At 42.4% G+C, this 26,196-nt stretch overlaps 3 protein-coding genes across 6 annotated transcripts; 1 reads left to right on the forward strand and 2 right to left on the reverse strand.

Annotated features, from left to right (window-relative positions):
- Positions 1–426: 426 nt before the first annotated feature.
- On the reverse strand, positions 427–10,975 carry mdc1 (mediator of DNA damage checkpoint 1). 3 transcript variants are annotated; one of them, XM_074684270.1, is made up of 12 exons: positions 10,919–10,975; positions 10,255–10,438; positions 9,548–10,138; positions 9,381–9,459; positions 8,009–9,273; positions 7,662–7,724; positions 4,130–7,080; positions 3,615–3,752; positions 3,303–3,485; positions 2,459–2,584; positions 1,752–1,862; positions 427–1,642 (listed from the first exon to the last, which is right to left on the reverse strand). In XM_074684270.1, exons 2-12 carry the CDS (start codon positions 10,388–10,390, stop codon positions 1,448–1,450), a joined length of 5,838 nt encoding a protein of 1,945 aa, XP_074540371.1. In that variant the 5' UTR covers positions 10,391–10,438; positions 10,919–10,975; the 3' UTR covers positions 427–1,447. The 3 variants fall into 3 exon arrangements, with proteins under 3 accessions (XP_074540371.1, XP_074540372.1, XP_074540370.1); XM_074684271.1 differs by having other exon boundaries at positions 7,662–7,721; positions 10,255–10,392; positions 10,919–10,970; XM_074684269.1 differs by having other exon boundaries at positions 10,255–10,392; positions 10,919–10,970.
- Positions 10,976–12,654: 1,679 nt separating this feature from the next.
- Positions 12,655–17,062, reverse strand: tubb5 (tubulin, beta 5). Of its 2 annotated transcripts, none has more exons than XM_074684273.1 (5): positions 16,905–17,062; positions 14,294–14,402; positions 14,015–14,122; positions 13,675–13,919; positions 12,655–13,552 (listed from the first exon to the last, which is right to left on the reverse strand). In XM_074684273.1, exons 1-5 carry the CDS (start codon positions 16,959–16,961, stop codon positions 12,740–12,742), a joined length of 1,332 nt encoding a protein of 443 aa, XP_074540374.1. In that variant the 5' UTR covers positions 16,962–17,062; the 3' UTR covers positions 12,655–12,739. The 2 variants fall into 2 exon arrangements, with proteins under 2 accessions (XP_074540374.1, XP_074540373.1); XM_074684272.1 differs by having other exon boundaries at positions 14,015–14,125.
- Positions 17,063–18,770: 1,708 nt separating this feature from the next.
- On the forward strand, positions 18,771–26,181 carry flot1b (flotillin 1b). The gene is made up of 13 exons (XM_074684001.1): positions 18,771–18,900; positions 19,636–19,686; positions 20,102–20,177; positions 21,220–21,310; positions 21,592–21,735; positions 22,139–22,258; positions 23,258–23,353; positions 23,447–23,599; positions 23,689–23,870; positions 24,022–24,067; positions 24,205–24,342; positions 24,738–24,902; positions 24,996–26,181. The coding sequence occupies exons 2-13, from the start codon at positions 19,644–19,646 to the stop codon at positions 25,014–25,016; spliced, it is 1,275 nt and encodes a 424-aa protein (XP_074540102.1). The 5' UTR covers positions 18,771–18,900; positions 19,636–19,643; the 3' UTR covers positions 25,017–26,181.
- The last annotated feature ends 15 nt before the right edge of the window (positions 26,182–26,196 follow it).

A 26,196-nucleotide genomic window follows, 5' to 3' on the forward strand; every position in this document is an offset into this window, starting at 1 on the left:
GTACCCACTCCCACGGACACCTATGTGTGGTCACCTGACATGAGGGGGGTATCAGAGGAAATGATTGATGCTGATTCAGCACAAAAGGCATCTTTCAACGCGAAGTAACGAAAGTAAGTGGGAGAGGAAACTAATGTAGTCCATGTACTGTTAAAACACATTTCCCCCTCCCAGTTTGTCAGAAAATAAAAACACAGCTTTCACAATATTTCTCTTGCAATAAAAGCTAATTTAAGCCAGATTTAAAACACCAGAATGAATATGGGAAAAATATGTACGATATGATACGACCCATAAATATGTGTCAGAAGAAGCCTAGAAGAGGTTCTTTAAGATCTCACTCAGACTTTATGTAAGACACACCAACATGTTATACATTATAGAAAAGGTTTAATGTTTTCATTGGTATTGAAGACAGACTGTTGGACCAATACAAACACTTAACTGGTGTTGAGATAGTTTCTAAAATCAAATTTGGTTACAAACTTATAAGGCTGTCTTTAAAAAACCAATGATGCAGGATTCCAAAACATTCACCCAAAGGGAAACTGAGTCTGAGAACTGAGCACTGGTATCCTTAACGCCACAACATGTACTTGGTGGATAAACATCGAGGTCAGAAGAGATATCAATGTGGAGCAGCATCAGCATTCATGTGCCTACATCATGTCTCATCACTCGAGGTAATGGGATTGGTTGAGGCCCTAATGGAGTATTTGAAGGTGGGTTAATGGACAGAGAAAGAACCAGATATAAGGTCATGATTACCTTGGTAGAAAAGGCACTATACTCTTCATATCAACGCTGGAGCAAACTTTTTGTGTTAATCCACTATTTCAAAAAACGGACCTCATCAGTTCCTCTGTTCCTCCACCTAAACATGATTAACCGACTCCCACTTCACTGCTGGGAACCTGCCAAAGTGGCTGATAAAGCCAGAGCACTTAGCATACGTGGAGAGCAGCAGCAGTTTTGCAGTGTTCATTTGTACACTGCATGTTATTGTGGTACAAAGGAGGAGTGGAGCATAGCAGCAGATGAGAGGAAAGCAACAAGGATAATAAATGGGTAATTAACCCCATCCTGAACAGCAGCACAGTTGCTTTCAGTTTCTGCAATTTAAACAACTACATTTTCTCTTAAGTAAAAATGAAAATTACGGAAAAAAGAATGACCTGGGGTGGAAACATCTTTCTACTTGTGGTGTCCTATATTCTGTTTCATACATTGTTATCCTGCAAAAAGGAAACTAGTTTTCACATGCTTACGCTGTAATATGAATTATCCTTACCTATGTGAACTATTTTTTTTCCTGCATCTGACAAATACATTCTTTAAGTCTCTATTCAAACACTTATGAGTTTTTCCTAGGCTCTGATCATAGTGAAGCTTCAAACACGTCAATGGTGTCACATTTTGTGGATTCCTACAGTCCACCCTGGTGCTGCTATGACATCTTCCTTCCCTTTCCTCTCCCTCCTCCAGCCTGTGCAGGAGCAGAGAGGGAGTGCGCCTGCAGGTCAAGTTTCTGCTGAAGGATCCCAGTGAGGATGAACTCAGCAGTGACGACCGGCAGAGATGCTGTAAAAGCTGGACGGCACAGAGACAAGTCCTCCTCGCAAGAAATCACAACAGTCTGAGGCTGAAAGTCAGAAAAAGAACGAGATCATGACACGTATAATGAATGATGAGGAGGTAGGGATGTTAATGTTGTTTGTGAGAGGTCTGATGGAGAATGTCTTAAATGGTACCTTGTGTGACGAGGGCATCTTGGGGAGGAAAGTAGCCCCACTGCAGGAGATTATATCTTTCATGTGTGGAGGCTCTGGCTTCACTGATTTTGTTACATGGATCTCATATCCCTGAAACACAGAAGACAAGTGGTGCAGTATAGAATAGGTAAACAAGTATGGCTTCTTTCTATTTTTATTCAATCTCTGCAAGCAAGGCTCTGGAAATCAATGCAAGTCTCTCTGGATAGGAACTTAGTATTACAGGGGTGTACAATTCCCCAATAGTAGCTTGTATCAGCATAATATGTGGTATCAAGCTATCCCTCAGCAGCTTTAGAGATACAGAGCAGGGTAGAAGTTTGCTGCAAAATGGAAACATAGCTGCCTGCCCTCCTATGCAAAGTGCCTATAAAACATAACCAGTGCATTAACTTTAATGTCAAATTACTTCCCAGTGTAATGGTAAACAATCAACACTGAGCTCTTGATGCGAGCGCGTTCAATCAGAGAGCTGAAAGCAGTAATTGCAGGAAATGTTTCACTTCTTACACAGTGATTTCTGGGTGCCCACCATGACTCACTCACTGACTATTGCTTACTGTCAATATTGCCCACCACCCTTCTGCCATCTACCAAGAGAAATACAGCCATAACACTCTTGTTACCTCTCACTCAGAGGAGGAATACAAGCACAGAAATAAATGTTGTGTCTGACTTATGAGTACCTGTAAGAGAGGCTGACAGGCGGCAATCCTCAGAGACTCCTGCAGACAGAAATTGAACTTCTTCTCCTGCTCTGGGTCCTTCACTACAAAAGCATTAGGAGCCAGGAAGCTCCCAGCCTTACCGCTCTGAAATAAAAAAAAAAACAGACAGCAGACAATGAGCAGCCAGTTTCTATTTGCGTATGTCTCTGTTTGTGGCTGTAGTATTTGTCTATACACATCCACGTTCTTTTTTTTATTTTTTCAAAGGGAGCACCAGCTGTGTGTAAGTTCAAACTAAGCCGAGTTTGAACGTAACGTAACTTCTAAAATTTAGGATGGAGATCAGAACTGATCTGTAATTGAAGATACAAGCTGTTAGTTTGTCCAGTTAGTCGGCACAGTTCATAGATCTAGATGAAATGGAACGAGATGCTGCCACATGAGTGCATCTTGATCAGGATTTAGATGGATTGTGGGACACAGATGGGTGTGTTTGAGCTTCTTTCCAGCATAAATATTATTTAATACTATGATGATCATGGTTATTTTTAAAGCCATATAAATTAGAGGGAACTTGATGCCCCAAACCTCTGTCTTTCCTTTGTTTCTGTCTTTCATGTATAAATATAGTGAAAGTATATAATGCAAGCTTGAGATTTATGTCCTGGTTGATTGTGGCAATCAGGTAAGTGAATCAGCATTTTAACTTAGACCCTTCCGTAAAAAGCTTTTCACTGATTTCTCATCACATCAGTGTTTTGGTTAGCCCGGATTAAGCGCCACTGGTTAAAAGATTCAACTAACAGTGCTGGTGCAACAGGCCCCTGGTCTGAGGAAAGCTTTAAGTGATAGTATAACAAACCTTTTCAAGCCAGTGTGTGTTGACTATAGGGACTCCTTTAGCCACCGCACACAGGAATTTGACCGTCCTGCGCACTTTATCAGTCACCAGACAGTTCATGTCGGCCACACCTTTAGCCATGCAGCCTCCGAGACGAGCCAACACTTTCTCCCCAGCTTCATCCATAACACCCGTGAAAAGCACCTGCAAGTGTCATGGACACAACAGAATTAAACCTTGTTGAAAGCAGATATCTTTATGTTGAAAGGGTTAAAATTCTGCTTTGACCATTGTTTGCCTGACACAGTTGATCATGTTTTGACAAAAAATTACCTGGTAGGTTTGGCTGGCAGCTCGGAGTCGACCACCAGCTGCAGGGGAGGCAGAGGAAGAGCGAGGGGTCTTTGCAACAGGCGTGGAGCCTGAGGAAGCCTGTCGCTTCCGGGATGCAGAGCTGGTTGGAGTCTGGGGCTGTAGAGATGAAGAGACGAGGAAAGAATACTAAGGAATAAAAATAGTGTAAGAATTACACCACACATGATAAAGTAAACTTGGAAAACTCATAGCAGGAAGTGTCTGTGTGGCAGACCACTCCTGGTGCTTAGAGAGAAGAGACTGAGACAGTCCCTGATGTTGATCTCAGTACATTAAGACGCTTGGAAAAGCTGAGTCACACAGACAAATGCTCCAGGGCTTTTGGCCAAAACAAAAAGCCTTTTTATTCAAGGACAGAGTAAGCTGGACCCCAATTATGTCCAGATCAGCTTTCTGATTAGTCTGGTTGATTCTTTAGCATTAATTTAAGTTTCTGTTTTTTTGAATGAATGCTTAAAAAAATAATCAGTCACCTCTGAAGCTTCAGCATCAACAGATGATCTACCTCCCAGTTCCTCGCTCTTCTTATTCTGGACTGCTGAAGACCGGCCTCTACCTTTACTCCGAACAGGCTCTTCCACCACTTTCTCCTCTTTTGTCTCCAGTTCAGTGGGGGAATTCTTGGTTTGAGCAGTGGATGCTCTACCTCTTTTGTTGGGTTTGACTGGGGTCTCATCCTTTGCTTTACCTTTTGCTTCTTCTTCTTCTGCCTTTTTTGTCTGGGCTTTCTCCTTCCCTTTGGAAACTTTAGAGCTCCTGCTGGGCTCCTCCTTGTTTGCCTCCAACTCTCTTTTTCTTCCTTTTCTGTTACTTTCATTTCCATCAGTTACTGAAGGAGTTTCTTGGGCCTCCACAGGCTCACTTTTGACTTTTCTTTGGCCCCTCACATTTCTTACAGGCACTGGTGCTTCATCTCCTTTGGCACTCTTCTGATTTGAAGGCCCTTCCTCAGCTGCAGTACTGGCAGCAGCTTGCTGTCGCCCCCTTGTGGCACTTGCCTGCTGAGAGTTAGCCTTCTTATTATCTTCCTCAGAAACCTCATTCAGGGACTCCTCTGCTTTCTTGCCTTTCCTGCCTCTGGCTGCAGGTTTAGGTGCTGAACTTTGATCGCTCTGTATCATACTAGGAAGGCTGACGTCCTCGGATTTCCTCCCTCTTCCTCTTTGTCTGCCTCCTCTTCCTCTGCTCTGCAAACTTGAGCTGGATACATCAGAGTTTAATGTGTGTGTGGAGCTTGACCTGGAGAGGACTCCTTGGGGAGAAACGTCATCGTAATCTTGTTGTGTCGGCCCTGCAGCCACCGTCCGCCTTCTATTGCTGCTCCTGACGGGGGCTGCAGCAGGAGGCTCAGTGCTCCTCTTTGCTCCTCTTCCTTGGCCTCTCCCTCTGTTTGTCTGCATGCTAATACTTGAGGAGGATCTCTCTGAGCTGACAGAGTTGGAGGAGTTGGAGCGAGATCTGGTTCTCCTTGCAGGGACATCATCATCAATTGACACGTTTAAGTCTTGTGCTGGAGGTGGAGCAGCCATCGTTCTCCTGGTTCCTCTCCGGCCTCTTGAAAGCGGTTCAATCTTGTTTACATTTTCATTAGACTCTTGTTGCTCTTTTATTTGTTTTTCTTTGGCCTCTTTTTCTAGTCTTTCTCGTTCTTGTTCATTCCTCTCTCTTTCAAGTCTTTCTTCTAGTCCTCTCCTTACAGCCTCTGATCGTTCCCTTTCTTCTTGTTCCTTTCTTTCCTCCTCCTCTTTCTTCTCTTTCTCTAATCTCTTCCTCTCATCTTCATCTGCCTTTTCCTGATCTAATCTGTCTTTTTCCATCTTCTCAACTCTTTCTCTCTCCAATTGTATTTCTTTTTCCTTTTGTGCATTATCAGCTCTTTCTTTTTCTTCCTGTTCCTTTCTCCTCTCCTCCTTCAATCTCTCTGTCTCTTCTCTCTTCAATCGTTCCTCCTCCTCTTTGTCCTTCCTTGTGAGTTTTTGCCCTCTAGTTTTCTTTCCTTGCTCTACCTCCTCCTCTTCCTCACTCTCATCCAGTCTTGATCTTCCTCTTCTCCCTCTGGTAGTTGGCAGGGCTTTAGTCTTTCCTCTTGTTTGTCTTAGTGGAGGTTCTGAACACTCTTCTTGCTTGTATTCTACTCTTGTCCCTCTAATGTTTCTAACTCTGGTGCCACTGGTTTCAGCATCAGATTGTTTGCCCTTTTCTCCCTGAGACTGCTGTGGGGGATTTGTTTTCATTGGCTGCGTTACAACAGTCAAGGCCTCAGAACCCATGATGGGTTGCGTGTCATCTTCTTCACTTTGCAAAGGTTTTGCTTTTCTTTTGCGCAGATGTGGCATCGAGTCCTCTTCGTCATCCTCTCCATCCTGACCTGTAGCTACTGGCTGAGTCTCAGAGAGCTCAGAGTTTGTGAGTGTTTGTGACTCCTCATCTTGAATGTGCAGTTTCTTTGCTGTTCTTTTCCGCGGGCCTGGAATGAAGTCCTCTTCATCACTTTCTTCATCTCCAGCTGCTTCCATGGGCTGGGTTTCAAGGGCAGAGAGCTCGGGGTTTGTAAGCGGTTGCGTCTGCTCATCACTAAGCTCAAGCGGCTTTGCTTTTCTTTTCCGTGAAGTTATAACTGAATCCTCATCATCATCATCACTTTCCTCATTATCACCTGTGCAAATGGGCTGAGTTTCAGCTTCGATCAGAGCTCTACTGAGCTGCATCTCCTGAGGTTGAATTGCCTCCACATGTTGTCCTCCATCCTTTGTTTTTCTCTGCAGTTCAGACTTTACCTCTATCGTAGAAACGTTGTCTTCTTCACCTAAACTCTCTCCATTAAAAGCAGTTAGTGGCTGGGTTTCAGCCATGGCAAGAGTAGATGAAGTGGCAAAGTCTAAAGGCTGTGTCTCAGCAGAGGCTGTGCTTTTTCTATCATCTTCATCTGATTCTTCGTTTGAGTCGCAGCGGGGCTCTGAGATATATGCTTGTGTTGCTTCAAGAGCAAAATTGACATCACCACCTTTTTCAGACATTACAGAACCTTTGCCATCTTCCTCATCCTGTCCATACACTTGTGTGGCCTCTAAGGAGGCTGTGTCTGTGTTGAAGTTGACTTCATATGCTTGAGTTTGTTCCTGAGACACACCTCCATCCACAGAGACAAAAGCTTGGGTGCTCTCCATGGCTAAAGCTTGGGCCTGACCCTGCAGATGGCTGCTGTCAGACAGTCCAAGCTGGAAAGACCCTCCTCTAATGGACCTTTCACCTTTCTCATCACCAGAGGAATCCAGTACAAAAGCTTGGGAGGGGTTCTCTGGAGGGGCGCTTTGGTCTTCTCTGGTTTGGAGGACAAAGGACTGCGTCTCTGCTACGATGAAGTCCTCGTCCTCATAGCTGTCTGACAAGGAAGTGAGGGTTTTAAGTCCTCCAGCTGCTGCACCTGAAAGACACAGATGACAGTGTAGAAATGTATAATCTGTGTTCCTGTTTCTGTCCATACTTTAAAACAGCCTCTCTATTTTATTGTTTGTGTTTAGTTACGAGCCACTAATGGCAAATACTCCATTTCCTGAAATAGCTGTTTTAGAATCAAGGTATTCCAACAGCTTAACAGCTGATAATTTGTATTTTGAAAAATCTGACAGAAAGAAACGTTTTGAACATCAATTCATCTGAGCTTAAGTGAAGCTACAATAACACTCATGTCACACCAGTTCTGCCCTTGGCCCATGTTTGCACTGTAGCAGCACCGGATCTGATACGCTTCAGCTCCACCAGGTCAGAGACCTCCACATCAAAAACACAAGACTTCTATTTTTGCTAGATGCCTGAACAACAATGCATTAATTTACATGGAGCAGATTAAGTGGCAAAGAAAGTGGGACATTAAAACAATACTGTTTCAACGGCATGCCATCAAAACACAACACAGTATTGATGGAACTATTATTGTCTTTTCAACATGTCCAGCGTTTTCGGAAAAGAAACCAAAGAAAGGAAAAAGAACAGAGCTTTACTCACTTCTATGAGGACCTGAAGAGGGACTCAGGAAAGCCTGAGTGTCCATATCTTCAATTTTTCCTGCTGGAGTCATTTAGAAAAAAAAAACATGGTTAAAATGGTATCAGCATGTCATATATTTATGTTTCAGTCTTACATGATAGGTAACTTAAACTCTTGGGGTTTTGACTGTTGGTGGAACAAAAAAGCCTTCATAATACATCATCTGTAGCTATTTTGCTCAGTTTCTGGTATCACGTATTCCCGATGAATGAATAGGGCAAAGCAAAAGGAAATTTATGTCTTAATTTGAAGTACCCTTAGTTTCACCAAGATTTCATAATTGCAATGATTGATTGTTGGATTACCTGACACTTGAACAGGAGTTGAGCAATTTTGCAGAGGCGGAGCCAGAAACCCAGGCGTGTTTTCCCTGCACAGACTTGGGATCTGGTCCTCACCTGCTTCTTCAAAATCCCCCTTCTCATCACTGTCCGTTGTACAGTCAGCCGGATTAACCCTGACCCCGGCAGGGGGTGCTCTGGATTCATCTGCAAGTGTGTCTGCATTTGCATTCAGCTGAGAGGCTTCTGCCTTGGTGTCAGGAGTAACTGACAATGGTGTGAGGGTAGTAGGTATGACCAGATGAGGCTCAGCTTCCACATCTGTGTCACTGTCTGACAGAATACCTACATCAGCTCCTTGATCTGCAGTGGTAGGTGACTCTTTGACAATAGAAGGAGCTAGGGGGTCACTGACAGCAGGGGGAAGAGTAGTTTCATCATCAGTGTCACTGCCTAGATATGTGCTGTGAGAAGTAGCGCGGGCAGAATCAGGACCACTTGGCTTGATTTCTAATAAAGAGGAAGTTCGATCTGTTTTAGAGTCTGTTGTGTTAGCTTCACATCCCTGTTCTTCTTCATCAACATCTGTGTCACTGTCAAGGTGGAATTGTTTCTGCTGTGTTGACTGAGCAGAGTCAGCTGTCTGTGGACTCTGGAATAACACAGGTTTTGCTTTTGTAGCAGCATCTGACATTTCATTATCATCATCATCAACATCAGTGTCACTATCCACTGTGATGTCCTCAGGCTGAACAACTGAAATAACATGAGGTGGTTTGGTGTCAGCACAAGGAGGAATATATTTAGTGACATTGTCTAAGGCGTCATTATCCTCATCTACATCTGTATCACTGTCCATGTGAAACTGGGCTGTGTCCGCTGGCTGATCAGATTTTTGATTTCCATGTAAAGCCACGGGACTCGCAGATGTCACCCCTTCCTCCTCTCCCTCCACATCTGTGTCACTGTCCATGTTAAATTCAGGGATAGCATTTGTGACGACTTCTGGTGCAAACACAGGCAGTTTATCCTGTCTTTTGAGACTGTTGTTGTTGTCCTGTTGCACTGGCTCTTGTTTTCCACTTTCCGCAGACTTCTTCTCTGCTGAAACGTTACTTTCTTCTTCTGTTTCTCCTTCATCTTCACTGTCCTCCATGAATTCAAGGGCCTTTTTTTCCTTTGGCTGCTGTCGCCTCACATCCATGTCTTTCTCCTCTGTGCTGAAGCTGACATGTTTGAAAGTCCTGTTTTTATTAGCGGATGAGGGTGTCAAAGGACTTTCATCCACGCTGTAAAACATGCATTGCATTACATTTCTGTTGTAGGTAAATATTACTGAAGTGTTAACTCATTCTTATTTCACAAATACATCTATTTTGAAAATAGAAAAAAATACCTGTCAAGGACAACTTTGTTAGCAGGACTCAGGAATGTTGAACAGATTGGGCTGGGTTTATGTGAGTCGGAGCTGGACGCTGTCAAAGATCCAAAAAGATAAACATATAGAATATCAGAAACCAAAATAGGGCTGGATTTCACTGAGAACTGAAATAAATCACTTACCAAGAGCTTTTCGCTTTCTGCCTCCCGCACCTCCTCCCTCTCCATCCGAGCCAGAGTCAGAGTCAGATTCTGGGACAAGGCTTGGCTGTGGCTGAACTGGAGTTTGCTCTAGGGACAGGCAACTGTGTCTGACTGGTGTATCCCTCATGTCCTCAGGTAATGACACCCCCATTTCTCCATCATTACTGTTTACGCTGGCATCACTGCTCTTTTCTTCTGATACATCTAGAAATCTAGGCTTCACTCCATTATTTTTCCTTGCTTGAGTCTTGGTGTCCCCTTGTGAGGAGACTTCATCTACTACATAACTCATGTACTTACAGGGAATGTCTGCCACCACCAAATTGTCCTGTTCACTGAGGGCATATCGTACATTTGGGGTCAGCTTTAGACGGCCCTTGCGGGTCCCATTCATACTTCCATGGTCCCAAATTAAAGCCTCTATGTCCACTGTACTATCACAACCTTTCCTCTTGTATGCAGAGATGCATATGGTTGCATGCTGCTTTGATACTGAGGGCGCTTGCAAGGGCAGGGTGCTGATGCTGGGGTCACGTCCTAGCACATTGTCTCCCAAAAAGAGAGGCAGCTCTGAGAGGAAAAGAATCATAATGAATAGATTACAAAAACGTTCCAGCAAGTTAGGCAAACTGGCAAAAAACAATTAACCACAGAAGAAGTAAGAACAGCAGTTGTTGACCCCTCACCTGATTCAGGAAGGTGTTGGTTTTTTAAGATACACAGCTTAGCCATCGGTCGCCCTCTCTTCTTTTCAATCTCTTCCTCACTTTCTTCATCTTCTGACTCCAAGATTGAGTCACTGATTATCTGAGTAGCATCCATTTCTAGCACAGACACGTACTCTAAGACACGGACCTTGTGCTATACAAGCTACAGAGAGAGCATATTAACTACTGTTCGTAGATATAGTGTCAAACGGCTAACGGTCATCTCAGCAGCCAGACGCTGGTTCAACTTTTACTAATCATGTAAACATTTCTCTGTTACGTTACTTCCCAGCAACAATACTTCCGGCCAGAAGTAAAACTACAACCTAACTATCAAACGTCAACCGTTTATTGGTCTACCAAATACGTCAACGATTCGGCTTTGTTAAAAGCACAACCACTTTTTGAGTTTTCAGGTTCATAGTGTCACTTATTAAGATCTGTTGCAGTCCCCTTACAGTGCCTTAGAAATAAGGTCATTTACTCTGAAAACTGGGGGAAGTTCGGAGGCTTAATCGTAAATTTAAGAAAATGCATGTGGAAATGAAGAAAACTAATTAGTGATCGAACTAAGGATGCAACCTCATTGATTTTCATGTATGTTATTATCTTCTATTAAAAGATTATTCATCCTCACACTTACCTACCACGCTCTTCCCTTTCCACTGAAAATAAACAAAAAGTACATCCTGCAAAAGAACTGATAACACCCACAGAAGGCGTCTTACTCACACACGATTGGCCAGTAAACCCATCACTCAAGCTACACTCTATCGTCATTGGGTATCATCCCCGCCCACTACAATGGATTGTCTCTGATTGGCCAAAAAAATCCAACATTGTCACTGTTAGTGCAGTCATTTTCGCGCTAAATAAGTGTAATTTAAAGAGACCGCGTCCACGTAGTAAATCAAGTGACACAAGCCGGCAGGTTTCGTCTGAACATGCCCACTAATTGGAACCCACACCGTTCAGCTTTGCCAGGAAATGTTACTGTCGATGCAGTACAGGTACGCCGTGGTGTTTCCTGTTTAATGTGAAACTTTATAATTTGAACTCCCTAGAACCTCACATGTGGGCCTTGACTAGAGTGCAAGCTAATTTATAAAACTGAGAGCTGGGAGAGGATACTTAAGGGTTGATGAAGACAATGTTCTCTTATAGTTATAATCTACACATTAAATTGCACAACAACCATTTTTAGAAGCTAATATTTGCCTGAGACCAAATGAAACCAGCCACGAACTATGCCGTCCAAGGTCATGTCCACACGTTGCAGAATATTTGGGAAACTGCGATTTTTTTCATACGTTCGAATTATCATAAACACGAAACCGCAGTTTTACAGCACTAAAAAAACTATGTTTTCAGAAAACTCCAGCCAAAGTGAAGATAGAACACTACGGCTTCATGGTTTCTTGTAGACGCTGGGAAACGAGATTTTGGTTCTCTGACGGGGGTCATTCTGATTGGTTGGCACTGGTTTGCACTGAAAAATCATCTGCCAAGTATGGGTTTGGCATGCTTTGAGCTGACCTTGTCGTTGGGTTTTCCCTGTCCGGGTGGAGTATTATTAAAAAACATATGTGGTGGAGATATTTGTTGTCTGACAAAGTGTGTACAAGGTTTAAGATGATCCTGCAACCACTCAAAATGTGAGTGTACAACTGCAGCTTACCTTGCTAGCTAAATAATGTTATGTAAATCTATATCATTGTAACTTCCCATTTTTTCCCCAAAAGTGTAATTATCACTTTAACAAAATTTCTGGTTATGCTCTTGGTATGAAGATACTAAAGGTGTAATCAGTTTATGTTCTTGGGTTACTTGTGTGCGTGGATTGTGGCTCGGCCACACAGTCTTACCATTTCATATACCAAAAAATAATAATTCTCTTTAAAACACCATAATAATGTCAGGTCATAATTAGGCTACTGCATGTGCAAACTTGCACTCTGAATTCCATGGAAGTTTATATAACTGCATTATGTCTGGAAGCTAATGGAAAACACATCAAACCTACTTAACCATGCACAGTATCACTGGATGACACAGCAATTTTTCATAGCTGCAGGAAAGAGTGCATGAATGCTTTAGTATACTCTACTATAAAAACTGCTGACATCAACATTCATCTGTTTCTGTAAGTCACTCAAGATATCTAATCTTATTTTCCACACTTCTTCTAAGTGTGATTTGTGTTTTTTATGGCCTAACTGTAGTCCGTGTGATCAGAGAAATAGTAAGAATCGTAGAGAAATAATTACAGACAAAAGAGTTTTTTTTGTTTAACAACTTTATTCGCAGTGAACCACAAGCGATATCTAATGTAGTCTAAAGTGTGATGCTAAGCAATGCTCCAGAAACTAGTTTTGCTGCTTGGTTACTTGTGTAGTGGTTGTTCCTTCTTGTTTATGTCTTGTTTTGTTTTGGTTTTTATGGTTTGACCTTCACATCTTCATCTTCAAGCGTCATCTTCAGCCTCCTCTTCAAATTCACCCTCTTCTTCAGCAGTGGCATCCTGGTACTGCTGGTACTCAGACACCAGGTCATTCATGTTGCTCTCGGCCTCAGTGAACTCCATCTCATCCATACCTTCTCCTGTGTACCAATGCAGGAAAGCCTTACGGCGGAACATGGCAGTGAACTGCTCAGAGATACGCTTGAACAGCTCCTGAATGGCTGTGCTGTTGCCAATAAAAGTGACAGCCATCTTGAGGCCACGGGGTGGAATGTCACAGACCGCAGTCTTGACATTGTTGGGGATCCATTCAACGAAGTAGCTGCTGTTCTTGTTCTGCACATTCAGCATTTGCTCATCAACTTCCTTCATGGACATGCGTCCACGGAAGACAGCAGCGACGGTCAGATAGCGGCCGTGACGTGGGTCACAGGCAGCCATCATGTTCTTAGCATCAAACACCTGCTGGGTGAGCTCAGGGACTGTGAGGGCACGGTACTGCTGGCTGCCTCTGCTGGTCAGGGGAGCGAAGCCAGGCATGAAGAAATGCAGACGGGGGAAAGGCACCATGTTGACGGCCAGTTTGCGGAGATCTGCATTAAGCTGCCCAGGGAAGCGCAGGCAGGTAGTGACACCGCTCATTGTGGCAGACACCAGGTGGTTAAGGTCTCCGTAAGTGGGTGTGGTCAGTTTCAAGGTGCGGAAGCAGATGTCATACAGGGCTTCGTTGTCAATGCAGTAGGTTTCATCTGTGTTCTCTACGAGCTGGTGCACTGACAGGGTGGCGTTGTAAGGCTCCACCACTGTGTCTGACACCTGAGGACAGAAAAAACACACATACTCTTTCTTCAGCCTCATGACATGATAGGAAAAATAAGGCATGAGAAGCTAAGAATAATATCCCGAAGTACACATGCTTTTTCACATGAGTGTTTTACCTTGGGGGAAGGCACCACACTGAAGGTGTTCATGATACGGTCAGGGTATTCCTCACGGATCTTGCTGATGAGGAGAGTTCCCATTCCAGATCCAGTTCCACCACCAAGAGAGTGGGTGAGCTGGAAGCCCTGCAGGCAGTCACAGCTCTCTGACTCTTTGCGAACTACATCAAGAACTGAGTCCACCAGTTCAGCTCCCTCTGTGTAGTGACCCTTGGCCCAGTTGTTTCCAGCACCACTCTGACCTGGGGAGAAAAAAAATTACACAAAGGTGGGTCATCTTTTTCATACAGAGCTGAAGTTCTGCAGCAAGATGAGCACGTTAAATATTTCTACCCACCAAAGACAAAGTTGTCAGGTCTGAAGATCTGTCCAAAGGGTCCAGACCTCACAGAGTCCATGGTGCCAGGTTCCAAATCCACAAGGATTGCACGGGGGACATATTTACCTCCTCCGCGTGAAAGAGAGTGAAGGAAGGAAAAGGAGAGAGGGAAAACATACCAGCTTAATAGATGCAATATACCACAATCTCAGATTAAGTATCAGATGCATAATGTAAATATTAATATGTATTCAAATCTTTATCTAAGTAAAAATCAGTACTTAGAAACCAGCTTACCTGTGGCCTCATTGTAGTAGACACTGATCCTGTCCAGCTGCAGGTCACTGTCTCCGTGGTAAGTCCCTGTGGGATCAATGCCGTGCTCATCGCTGATCACTTCCCAGAACTGCAGGAACAAAATGGAAGGTATCACATGACAGTTTCTTGCAAAGAAAGTACGCATCCCTCGATGAGCAATGCGGTTTAAAGGACTGGGCCCTTTAAACGAGGAAAACAGCAGTGGGTTTGCATTTTTGGGTGCTGTTGAAAATGACAGGATTTTTCCCCTTTCACCAAGCCATATCATTTCATACAATGAAGCTGTTATTATTTCCACAGCTGTCGACTGCTGACTAAGCAAAATGCAGTTCTTTCAGATGTAAAGTGCAAAAGGAGAGTGAACAAAGGAGCTACAGATAAACCCACAGGCAGAGCTCAGAATACACTCTATTTGCAGGCTGTGAAGACGCTGATTGTCTACAAATCTGCATTCATGTCCTTTTCACTCCTCAAAGACCCCCCTGATGGTATTACTGCATTACATAAGCAAAAGCAGCTGTGACTGTTGCACGCACTGGCAGTACTCTGCATGAACATATTTTTCTAATACCATCCAACTCAGACTTTTATATTTTATTTTCTGCTAATAGCAGCATAGGGAGGATTTAGAGTAATCTGGATAAGCTGGCTGTATTGCAGCTCAGTACTTAAGAGATTGGGAGTCAGCTTTGGTCTTCGTATCATGACATTTAAATAAGACCACGTACAACAAAAATGACCGAGTGACCTTAATATGTGGGAGATCTAAAGCAGGATAAAGAGGAGAACAAAGGGTGGAAAAAGAGCGAGCAAATGAACGAGAAACTGAGAGCTGCCTGAAAGTGATGCGATGTCTATCAGAAAAGACAGAAAATCATCATGGTGAAAGAATGAGGACAATAAGCAGGAAAGAAAGGCCACACCCTGACCTCATTCACCACAATATAGCCCTTCAGCAAGTCTGTCAATCACATCCACTGGACATCCAAGTCAATGAGTCCTGGGGGAATGGAAATGAACAGGGATGTGCACTGTTTGACCAACAGTCATTGGTTTGACACCAAACTGGCCAAACCCAACAGCAAAATGGTACTTCATACTTATACATTTACACAGCGTTAACTGGAATTACAAAAGACTAGTTTTTCATAAACTGAATTTGCTAAAAAAATCTCTTAAAACTAAAAGAAATCAACCAAAAAGATATAAAATAGGTGTTTGCTGTGTAAATATCCTAAAGCAATTCACCCAGGACAATGGCAGCAATTGCACATTAAGTTAATTGAGAATTCAGTGACTTCATCCACTGGTGTGCATCAGCTGTTTCCTCCGTTCCTCCCCCACCCTACCCTTAATTGGGTTAGGAGAGGAAAGACATTGATTACAAAAAGACAGAGTCTGCTTTTCTGGACATTTTAATCCCTATCTTTAGAATATCACTATCATAATGATGTATTTTGTTGTATACGGCCAATGTAAAAGTAGAGGTCTATGAACTGTATTGAAGGCCAAGATATGTGGGTGTGTTCAAGAGGTCAGACTTAAGCATATGCTGTCTGTAGCAAATGATGTGCTGTATAAAAAAAAGAGTTAATAAGACAGCAGAGATAATAATGGGCGACGAAGGCATGTGCTGTAGCAGACTGCAATTGTTGCTGTAAAACTGGGTGGGTGATGATGTATTGTACTTGTGAGACAGACTGTGGTGCCCTTTAAGTGCAATTTAGTGCAGAATTATTTAAAAATATTTGTGACAGAAAAGGACCAAAATGCTTTCAAAAATGGTTATATTTCTGAGAAAACACACCTTTTAAAGGAAATTATGTTTCTCCAACAATTATCAATGCCACACCCTTTTCACAGCTCCCTGCTGTCTCACAGGCTGAGGCAGCAGTCTGCATATTCAGCCTGCAGAAATAAAATCTAATCAATATCAAATATTGATCATTGGTCATCAAGAGGGAGAAGAGGGTGGGGTGGGGGGTAGCCAGGCCTCCCATCCCTGCTTCCCACTCATTGTCTGAAATACCAGCCATCTCTGCCTGTGCCAGACAAAGAAACCAGAGGAGTGCTCTGAACACTGACTGAGGGGCTCTGACAAGTGTAGAATAGACGGATTTTTTTTTCCTCCTCACGAGGTCAGCTGAATCCTCGCATTTGAGACACACCCGGTGTTGTGAACAAAAACCAGTCGACATACAAGACCCCCGTTATTCCGTTATATGAGTGAGAGGAGGCACGGTCCGCTAATCCACACCCACCCACCAGTTACCGCAGTGCACACCATTCAGACAGAAAAATCCATCAAATAAGCTTCAAATGGGGACTTTTTCCTTGCTAAAAGGTTGCATTTGCTGGTTCATGTTATTTTTAAATATAAAAGGACTAGTTTGGTTCAAAGATAGGTTTTTAATTTCTCTAAGTAGAGACAAAAGAAGTCTATTGTCTTCAGTCATTATAAACCAGAGAGAGTTGAGGAAATATAATGAGTTGGTTCTGCATAGAGAGACTGAGGCGTCTTCATCAGTGGAAGGATTTTTTTTTTTTATTCGCAAATCTAATAAATTCTCAAAAACTGCAATTTGCTTACCTTCGCACCGATCTGGTTACCGCACTGACCGGCCTGGATGTGCACGATTTCCCTCATTGTTAATGATGAAGTTTTACAAAGACAAGAAGAAGCGTTCACTCTTCAGGCACGAGGAGCAGACCGCAGACTTGTGGGAATGAGCCGGACAATGCATTTATAATGTTGGAGCCTTTCCAGGGGTTGGTGGGCGGGGCCAGCCCCAGACCCCAGCTGCTGAGCGCGCGGGGATTGGCTGTGATGGCTGACCCGGAGGAGGGAGGAGGAGGGGCGATGGCTGCTGCAGATCCGGCTGAGGAAATAGATAGGGAGGTTGGGCAGCTGCTGTTCAGAAAAAAAACACACCCAGAAGATGTGTTACAGTGATTTTTGTTTCCCATAATAGTTGCCAACATCAAATCAGCCATTTAAAATCGCTCTGCTCAGTTTAAATCGTTCCCTGCAGAGAAAACAGATGACAGGAGTTTAGTTTTATGAGTGGGATAAAATAGGCTTAAGCCCCCTTCAGCCAATCTCCTGACCAAGAGACATCTATATGATTGTGTAGGTGTATGGTTATTTCGTACTTATTAACTTAATCCTATTTCTTTTTGTACATTTATATCTGGCTTACTATAACTATGTTTCTGATGTTTAAATACTTGTAATTTACCTCAAATTCTTTAATCCAAGGGAAAACATGTAATAAACTTTTGCTTTATGTCTTCATGTTTAAAGTTGTGTAATTTTAACAGACACAATATAAAAATGTGACATGAACATGAGCCTTAGACAAATATTTTTCTGCAGATGCAATTTAAAAAGTTGTCATGGAAATTCAGGTGCAAAAGTCACTTTTATTTTTTCATGAGCCATCAAGGACCTTTCCTCTCTATTGACTTAAAAGCTTGACGTCATAGTTTGCCTTGAAAAACTGAGTCTAATGCAGTTTCTGGTCTGTGATTCACATTTGGGGTTTTTGTGACTTGCCTAGAATTTGTAATCTATAAACACAGAGACCAAACAGCTTCTTAACAAAGCTTGCATGTTGTGGGTACAATATACAAGCTTTCAGATTTACTAAATTTCAACTCGCTTCACCCAGGGCAGTTCCAGTAAGACTATGTCTGAAGCTAGAGCTCTTTTACTAGTAAATCCAATGTGTGTTGAATGTTATCTTGGATTTTACTGTAGTAAATTGTTCCAAAATGTAAAAATTAATGTGATAAAGATAGAAGAGGCCTCCGGAGAGCTTCACTAAGCTCTGATTTAAGGATGGTAAACCGAGAGGCGGGAATATTTTTGTTGCTAAACCTTCAAAGCCTGCAACAAAAAGCCTAAACTTTATGGTTTACATCTGATTTGAAACATCAACCCAGCCTCCATCAGAAAAAGAGGAAACCTCCCAGAAATGTCAAATGCTCAGATTAGAGTTGAACAACTGGTTAATGGAGAACCTGGCTGCTGGAACATTTATATTTAAGTCAGCTTAAGTAGTAATAGATGCCTTTAGATACAAAGGGACCTTATAGTTGCTTTATAGTTAGCACATCCAAAGTTACAGTATTATATATAATATATAGACAGAACTACTTGCTTATGTTGGGCTAATGTTAACTATGTTGATATTAACTATATTAATATGTCAACTTCTTCGTGATCAATGACAGAATATGAGAAATCAATTGTGTTCGGAGTTATTTCGATAGGCGAAAACCTTCCCACAGAAAAAAACTAAGCCCAATATCTCTTTAAATCAAATAAACATGAGCGCCAACTTTCATCACTCTTTATAATAGAAGAATCATATTGACTCAACTAACCGCTAGAGGGCGACAGATGGCCCATCATTGTAGTGAGAATGGGCGTGGTCTCTACTCACTTCCCACTCTACGCTTTACCATCAGACATATTTGCCATTCCAGTCGACAGGAAACGGCCCCACTGCCTGACTGTACAAACAGTAAACTAAGCTCGATATAAATCTTTCAGGATTTCTTTGTGCGTCAACGACACATCGGTAAGTGAGAGTAAACGAGTTGTCATATTTCCCTTAACTTAATAGCTGCAATATTGTGGATTGGTTTGTTTTTTTCGTGGCGCAGTGACGTTATCGACGGAGATCCAATTTGCTCCCGTCCACTGCTGCTTAGCTAACGTTAGCATCGGATCTAGGTCTATTTGCCAACCGATAATCGTTTGAACGTTTAAGAAAATATCTCATGTGACTGGCGTCGTTTTCGGGTACAGAGCTGTATTTTTCATCTTCTTATTAAAACAGTTTTTGAAGCTTTGGACGATGAGAACAACATGTTGCTCGTGTGACCGTTAGGACTGTCCTGTCACAAGAGGAGTGGTCCAGTTGTAGTGAAGCATTATGGAGGTTTAATTAGGAGTCTGGTTTCAATGACTGACAAAGCCATGTGTCAGTTTTACACTATGAGCTGGCACCACTCTGTCGATACAGTACATGATGGCTATTTATTGGAAAAAATAAATCGTGAAGTGACCATTTCTATTTCTCTTTGTTTATGTTAAAGTCCCGCCGCCTGCTGGTACATTATTTGACGCTGCCTTATAACAATCGTCTTGTTTTCTGTCTAAGAAGTAGTCACTTCAAATGTTCCTAATTTTCTTAGCCTAAATAAATTCCAAAGATTTATGAAATATGATGCTGTGCATTATTTATGAAAGCAAATAAATGATACGATCATGACTTGCATTTTCTTTTTCTTTTTTTTAAACTTTATGATAGGAATCATAATGTTTTACACGTGTGGACCCAATGAAGCCATGGTCGTGTCAGGTAAAATGCTGTGTATTTCTTTGACCTTTCACCTGGTAATAGATGCTAACAAATTATGGAGATCATACAACTCTACTTTGTCATAACCCAGTTACAGGCTGTCAGAAGGTCACTGTACAGTGGAATGTGTCATTATAGTCCTGTAATAAACAGAGACAACATTTGTTTACACTGGATCCATGAGAGTGATTCAGTCATCACATCATGTGATAAGATGATATTGAGCAATCTCTTTAGTCAGTAAAGGAGAGAGGGAATTTTCCATCGGCTGTAGTGAGCAGGCTTAAGCTCTGATTCCAAATTGTAGTGATACAGTTGTTGCAGTTCAACCATGTTCCTGCACTAGAAGTTAGCTGTGCGTTACTGAATACTAGTCCTGTGCTAATTTTGTGTGTGTTCCTCTCTTTCCCACCAGGCTTTGGCCGTTCACCTCCTTTAATGATTGCTGGAGGAAGAGTGTTTGTCCTCCCATGTGTTCAGCAAATCCAGAGGTGATCACATTTATAGTCTTTTTTTCTCTTGTTATTCTTTGGCCAAAGTAAAGCTACTTGTCTGACTACTGCTACCAACAGGCATGGTAGTAACAGGCAACAGTTAAAGGTGCTTTTCCCCAAGGACTAGGGACTTTTTGAGGAGCTATGTACTTTTGACAGATGGAGCAAGGTTCTTATTCTAATTCTGGGGTAATTGATCAACCCCTGTGTTTGGTCAAAGCAGTCCACTACTACATACGCTGTGATTGGATGAATCCTAAACAGTCATCTTCTCTGAGCCTGATAAAGGGAATGTGCCACTGCTCCTGGTTTCACACTTTAAAGAGTGTCCCTGTAAACTGGACACTTCAGCTGAATGCGTCAATGGATATCATATACACATGTATACATTGAAACATAGATAAAGTCCTGGGGAATGCATCCTAGTGTTGTTTTGTCGGTTTCAAAAAGCCTATCTTAAGCTTAGCACAAAACCAAACTGAAACAGGCATTGTTGGTCGATTTAAGCTCAAGTAGCAATTTAAGGAATCCAGCTGCATTGCAATAAAGTGTGATCAAAACCAACATCGAAATGTCCAATGTCCTGTCTTTGCCGTCTATGGTGTCATCTCTGGTGAATGGTGCTTATTGTTGTCTTTCTGCCTTCTACTGGTCTGGTGCTATGCTACAACTATGTTTTTTCGCCATACGTCACTGCCCTTATTTACATAATATTCTCGGGACATCTGGCCTCAGTGGAAAGACCAGACATCAGTGGGCCATAGGAATCATTTAGTCCTTTAAAGAGTATAACTTTAGTAGAGTAGAACGCTAAAGCTTCTGTTCGAAAAGCATTTAAAGACAGAGACCTGAATTAACCAAATCTATCATGCATGCTGTATCCATTTCCTAGCCACTTGTAATTAGCTGAATGAAGGAATTCTCCTTATGGCTAACAACAGACTTAATTTCCTCTGTCTCTCTGTGCTATAACTTCTCTTTCTTGTCTTCTGTTATGATCTCATCTGTACCATTTTTCTGTTTCTGCCATTTTTCTCAGGATCACACTGAACACGCTGACTTTGAATGTGAAGAGTGACAAAGTCTACACCCGACATGGTGTCCCAATCTCTGTCACCGGCATTGCACAGGTATGCTTTGAGTTGATCAAGTGCTAACAAGCTTATGTTCAGTGGAGTAAATAAGTGTGTTTGCTAAGACAGCGGAGGTACAAACAGACAGAAATATTTAGCAGATGAAGTCGCAAAGTGTGGATTAGCTGCACTTTTCTGTAGAGTCCTGTTGCAGCACACATGGTCCTGATGCTCTCTGTTTGATATATTACTAAAGGATTACTGTTCTAGTATTTGGAAGAAAAATACCAAAATAAACTTTCACCCTTTAACTTTTTCCCTATCCTTTGATTTTTCAGGTGAAGATCCAGGGCCAGAATAAGGAGATGTTGGCCACAGCCTGCCAAATGTTTATGGGCAAATCTGAGGCTGAGATCGCCCAGATTGCTCTTGAAACACTGGAAGGTCACCAGAGAGCCATCATTGCCCATTTGACCGTGGAGGTTGGTGTATCAACATTGTTTAAAGTATCTGGACATAAAGTAGTGCCTAGAGGTTTTATGTTACCTTAAGCATGGGAATGAGCCAGGACACTGTGTGTTTACTATGATATACAATTGAATTGAATTGATTTTATTTCGGTCATGTCGACACACATATACAACATCACACATTGTCAATAGATGATCACATTGTACATGTCCGAAAGGGAAGACGGGAGAAGCAGAGCTTATCTAGTCCCGTCCCCGTTTACTCAATATTTAGTCTCCTCTTTTTCACATATCATCAGAGTAATATAAATTTTGATTCCATTTACAGAACTTTGGCGTAATTATTTATTGTCTTTTAGAGTCCATAGTTGATCTTTGATGTCCAACTCATCTGTGTGTGTGTGTGTGTATAAAGGAAATCTACCAGGACCGTAAGAAGTTCTCTGAGCAGGTCTTTAAGGTGGCCTCCTCTGACCTGGTCAACATGGGGATTGGTGTTGTCAGTTACACGCTCAAAGATGTTCATGATGATCAGGTAATTTTACAGCATCCAGACTCATTTTTCATGATCCAAACACCTCATCAACTCTCATCACTTCAGCATCAGGAATGAAAATGTCACAGTGGGGCTGTTTTTTTAATGGAAGCTTTTAGTCTGCTATGAATGCCTGACTTCCTCTGAAATAGTGGAGCACTTAAGTAATTAGTATTGACCAACTTTGTCTGACTCCACAGACCTCAACTGCTCCCACATCACATCAGAGATGAAGGCCTGAGTGCTTCACTAGTCACCACAGCAGCTCTTATTTTGTAACCTAATGCACTGGCTTCCTTCTGCCTGCTCATGCTGTGTCATTGTTGGGATGTTTGACAGGACTTTTTGCTTCACACGTTCAAAAAACCTACAGAATGTTTGAAAACACATAGCTTGTCCAAATGCTGTTAGTTTTCATTCACAAATCTAAGACTTGTGTGTGATCTGCCCTCGCTCTGCAGCCCTCTGTGCATGATGGCAGACACAGTCTGTTTTTTACTGTAGAGTAATGTGACGATCCTTCACTTTGAGCACCTTGCTGTTGCAGGTTATACTCTGCGCTCTCTTGGTTCTGTTACCTCATGAATAACAAGCCTCCCTCTGTGAGGCTCCCTTGTCACGAGAACAAAACCACAAGTGTTACAGTTGTGTTTTTTCCACTTGTTAAATATCTTGCAATCACTTTCCTTTCCGTGTAGCAATGGCTTGTGGATGTGAGTGCAAACATGATCACTGCACCGTCTAACCCCCGGCTTTGAACTGAGTCACTGTCTTTCAGTGTTTCTATCTTTTAAGGAAAAAATTCTCCAAAACTGTCCTGACTCTAAGAATTTTTGGCCAATTTTGTTACCAGAAGCAACGTGTGGTGCTGAGATACAGCCACAACTTTACACCCAGCATCTTTATTTATCATCTCTTCAGTTATCACCTGATAATGCACCTGATTAGTTATTTCTTTTACTTCAACACAATACCACTCTGAACCTGTTTGTCTTGCAGGATTATCTCCACTCTCTGGGTAAAGCCAGAACAGCTCAGGTGCAGAGAGATGCTCGGATTGGTGAGGCTCAGTACAAACGAGATGCTGTCATGAGGGTGAGATCATATTCTCTCTTCATTCACTTCACTCTGCATATTTACTTCAGAGGACCATTGTTTTATGTTTTTCCTACTCGTTTGTCTATGAAGGAAGCCAACGCTATGCAGGAAAAGATTTCAGCACAGTACAAGAATGAGATCGAGATGGCGAAAGCCCAGAGGGACTTCGAGCTGAAGAAGGCAGCATATGATGTTGAGGTCAACACCAAGAAGGCGGAGTCAGAAATGGCCTATCAGCTGCAGGTACACTCATCTGCTCATGGTCTAATCTTCTTAGGGTCCTTTTATGTGAAGCCATAAAACCAACTCAAACTATCTGCTTCTATCATCAGGTTGCCAAGACTAAGCAGCGCATCGAGGATGAGAAGATGCAGGTTCAGGTGGTGGAGAGGACCCAGCAGATCACCCTCCAGGAGCAGGAGATTGTGCGCAAGGAGAAGGAGCTGGAGGCTAAAATCAAGAAGCCTGCAGAGGCAGAGAAGTACCGTCTGGAAAGGCTGGCTGAGGCTCAGCGGTGAGAACAAGGGCGTGCTGTAGTGTGGCTGATGAGAATGAAATACTTATCATACTAACATCTGTGTGCTAAAACCAGTTAATGAGCAACAAAGAATTAAATGAAACCGACAAAAACATTGTATTGATTTGAAATCTGTTCTCTCTTGCAGCCTGCAGCTGATCATGGAGGCTGAGGCTGAGGCCGAGTCCATCAGAGTAAGTCCTACCACATGCTTCCTTTGTTTCTGGAACATTTCCTTCCTGGATGTTATCTTTATTGCATTAACTGAACCATATTACTGTGGGGACTTGTTGTGTGGACCTCTGATAAATGTGCGTGTGTGTCCTTGTAGATGAGGGGCGAGGCTGAGGCTTTCGCTCTTGAGGCTAAGGGCCGTGCTGAGGCAGAGCAGATGTCTAAGAAAGCAGAGGCCTTCAAGCAGTACAAAGATGGAGCCATGGTGGACATGCTGCTGGAGAAACTACCACTGGTCAGTTCAGCACTCCTGGATGAATGAGTGCATGATGATTCACGTTAGAAGAGTTTGACAAATACTGTCTGAGTACTGGACATGACATCCTGGGGTTACTATACTAAACTAGTTTGCTGCTTTGCTGGAAGAAAAGTCAGCACCTGTGGGCTGAATAACGACTGGAGTATTTATTTTGACATTCCCTTGATCAACAACTGTTACTTGTAATTTTTTTCTTAAACATCAGTCAATTATTTTTAAACTTGCCTTTAAAATAGCAAAAAGATGCAACGCTGCTCCCCGTTTCCTGTTCAAACTAGTTCTTTATACTTGGTTGATTTTGTTTTCCTTATGTAAGATCTCACTTTTATTACTGCATTAATGCCTCTCTTGTGTTTTTTCTTGTTCTGCAGATGGCAGAAGAGATCAGCAAGCCTCTCTCAGCAGCCCAGAAGGTCACCATGGTTTCCAGCGGTGGCTCAGAAGTGGGAGCTGCTAAACTCGCCGGAGAGGTGCTGGATATCATGACCAGGCTGCCCAACACTGTGGAGAAACTCACTGGAATCGACATCTCCCAGGTGCTCTTTTGTGTTCATTAATGTACAGATAACGAGTAAGGCTGAGTGAATGGAGAGCAGTTAGTTATTATTTTCTATGTTTTGACTTCTCAGGCTGCAGGAAAGGGGCATTAAGAAACCGGAAGTGAAGAAGTCATCAGAGGTGTCATCAATGTTCAGACCAGGAGCTCCAGGTCTCCTCCTCGTGCCTATAACCACTATATTGACTCTGCAACATGTCCGATTGTCCATGTGCATGCATGTGTTTCACTTGTGGGTCTTCTTTTGGTTCCTGCTCTTTTATATGTTCACAGACTTCTGTTTCCATTTCACATGGTTTGATTTTCACTTCTGGTCTGAGTTCATGTGTCTTCTGTGCCAGAATTGTCTGACATGAAAGCACTTTCATGACACTAGTTTTTATGCTCAAATAGAAAAACCTCTGCTCACTCTATCCTGTTGTAGTTCAGTGGTAGATGTATTTGTCTTTCTGCAATCAGATCAGTCTTCCTTGCATGGGACTGGGTCACTAAGCTGTCATAGTTTTTCCTTTTTGAATGTAGAAAATGTTCGTGGCTGTCAAGCTTTGGAAAGGGCTTGTGCCTTACTTTTCAGTAAATGGTGCTGAGCCTTTTTATCACGGCATCCTCTTCTATCTTGGTGTGTGTACATATCATTTCTCTCATTTTACTCTATAGTATTTACTACTCAAAGTGCTCCACATGTTTCTGTGTACTAATCAAATATCTGTACTTTCAGTCATATCAGTTGCACTGCCAGAGGGAGAAGTTTTTCTGTGCTTCAAAATGAAGGGGAAGGAAGTGGTTGATGGGAACAAGGTGTTATGGTTTCCTGCTGAAAGCAATGAAAGTTTCTAGTGGAAAGAAAACAATGTTGACTCGTGCAGTGTCTTCTGAAGTCTTGGCCTTCGCATTGTGAAAGTTAAAAAGGTTCATCCTAAACTAACAAACTAACCACCAGACTAACCAGCCTGCTGCTGCTTGCTGCCTGAATTGAAACTGACAGATGGAAGATTTAGTAGGATGATGGTTGTGTTTTTTGAACCAGTGTCGTGTAACAGTTAAAAAGATTTGTCTGCTTTAAGCTCTTGCAGATCTAGAAGTTTTTGTTTTTATTGTTTGTGTGCCTCTGATAAGGAGCTTACTCTTGTCTTTTATCAGACTCTTTCCCAAGGGTCGACATTTTTCCAGCTGTTACGCCTTATGCATTTTGTTATTGCCAAGTGCCTGGTAAGAGCTTCTATACAATGAAGTCCAGTTGACCTCTTTGATTAAACCTGTTTGACCTCTGTGTC

Source organism: Halichoeres trimaculatus, unplaced genomic scaffold, assembly GCF_033239565.1.
Source record: "Halichoeres trimaculatus isolate MK-OKI-2021-1 unplaced genomic scaffold, fHalTri1.1 fHalTri1_scaffold_12, whole genome shotgun sequence".
NCBI classification, from domain to species: Eukaryota; Metazoa; Chordata; class Actinopteri; order Labriformes; family Labridae; genus Halichoeres; species Halichoeres trimaculatus.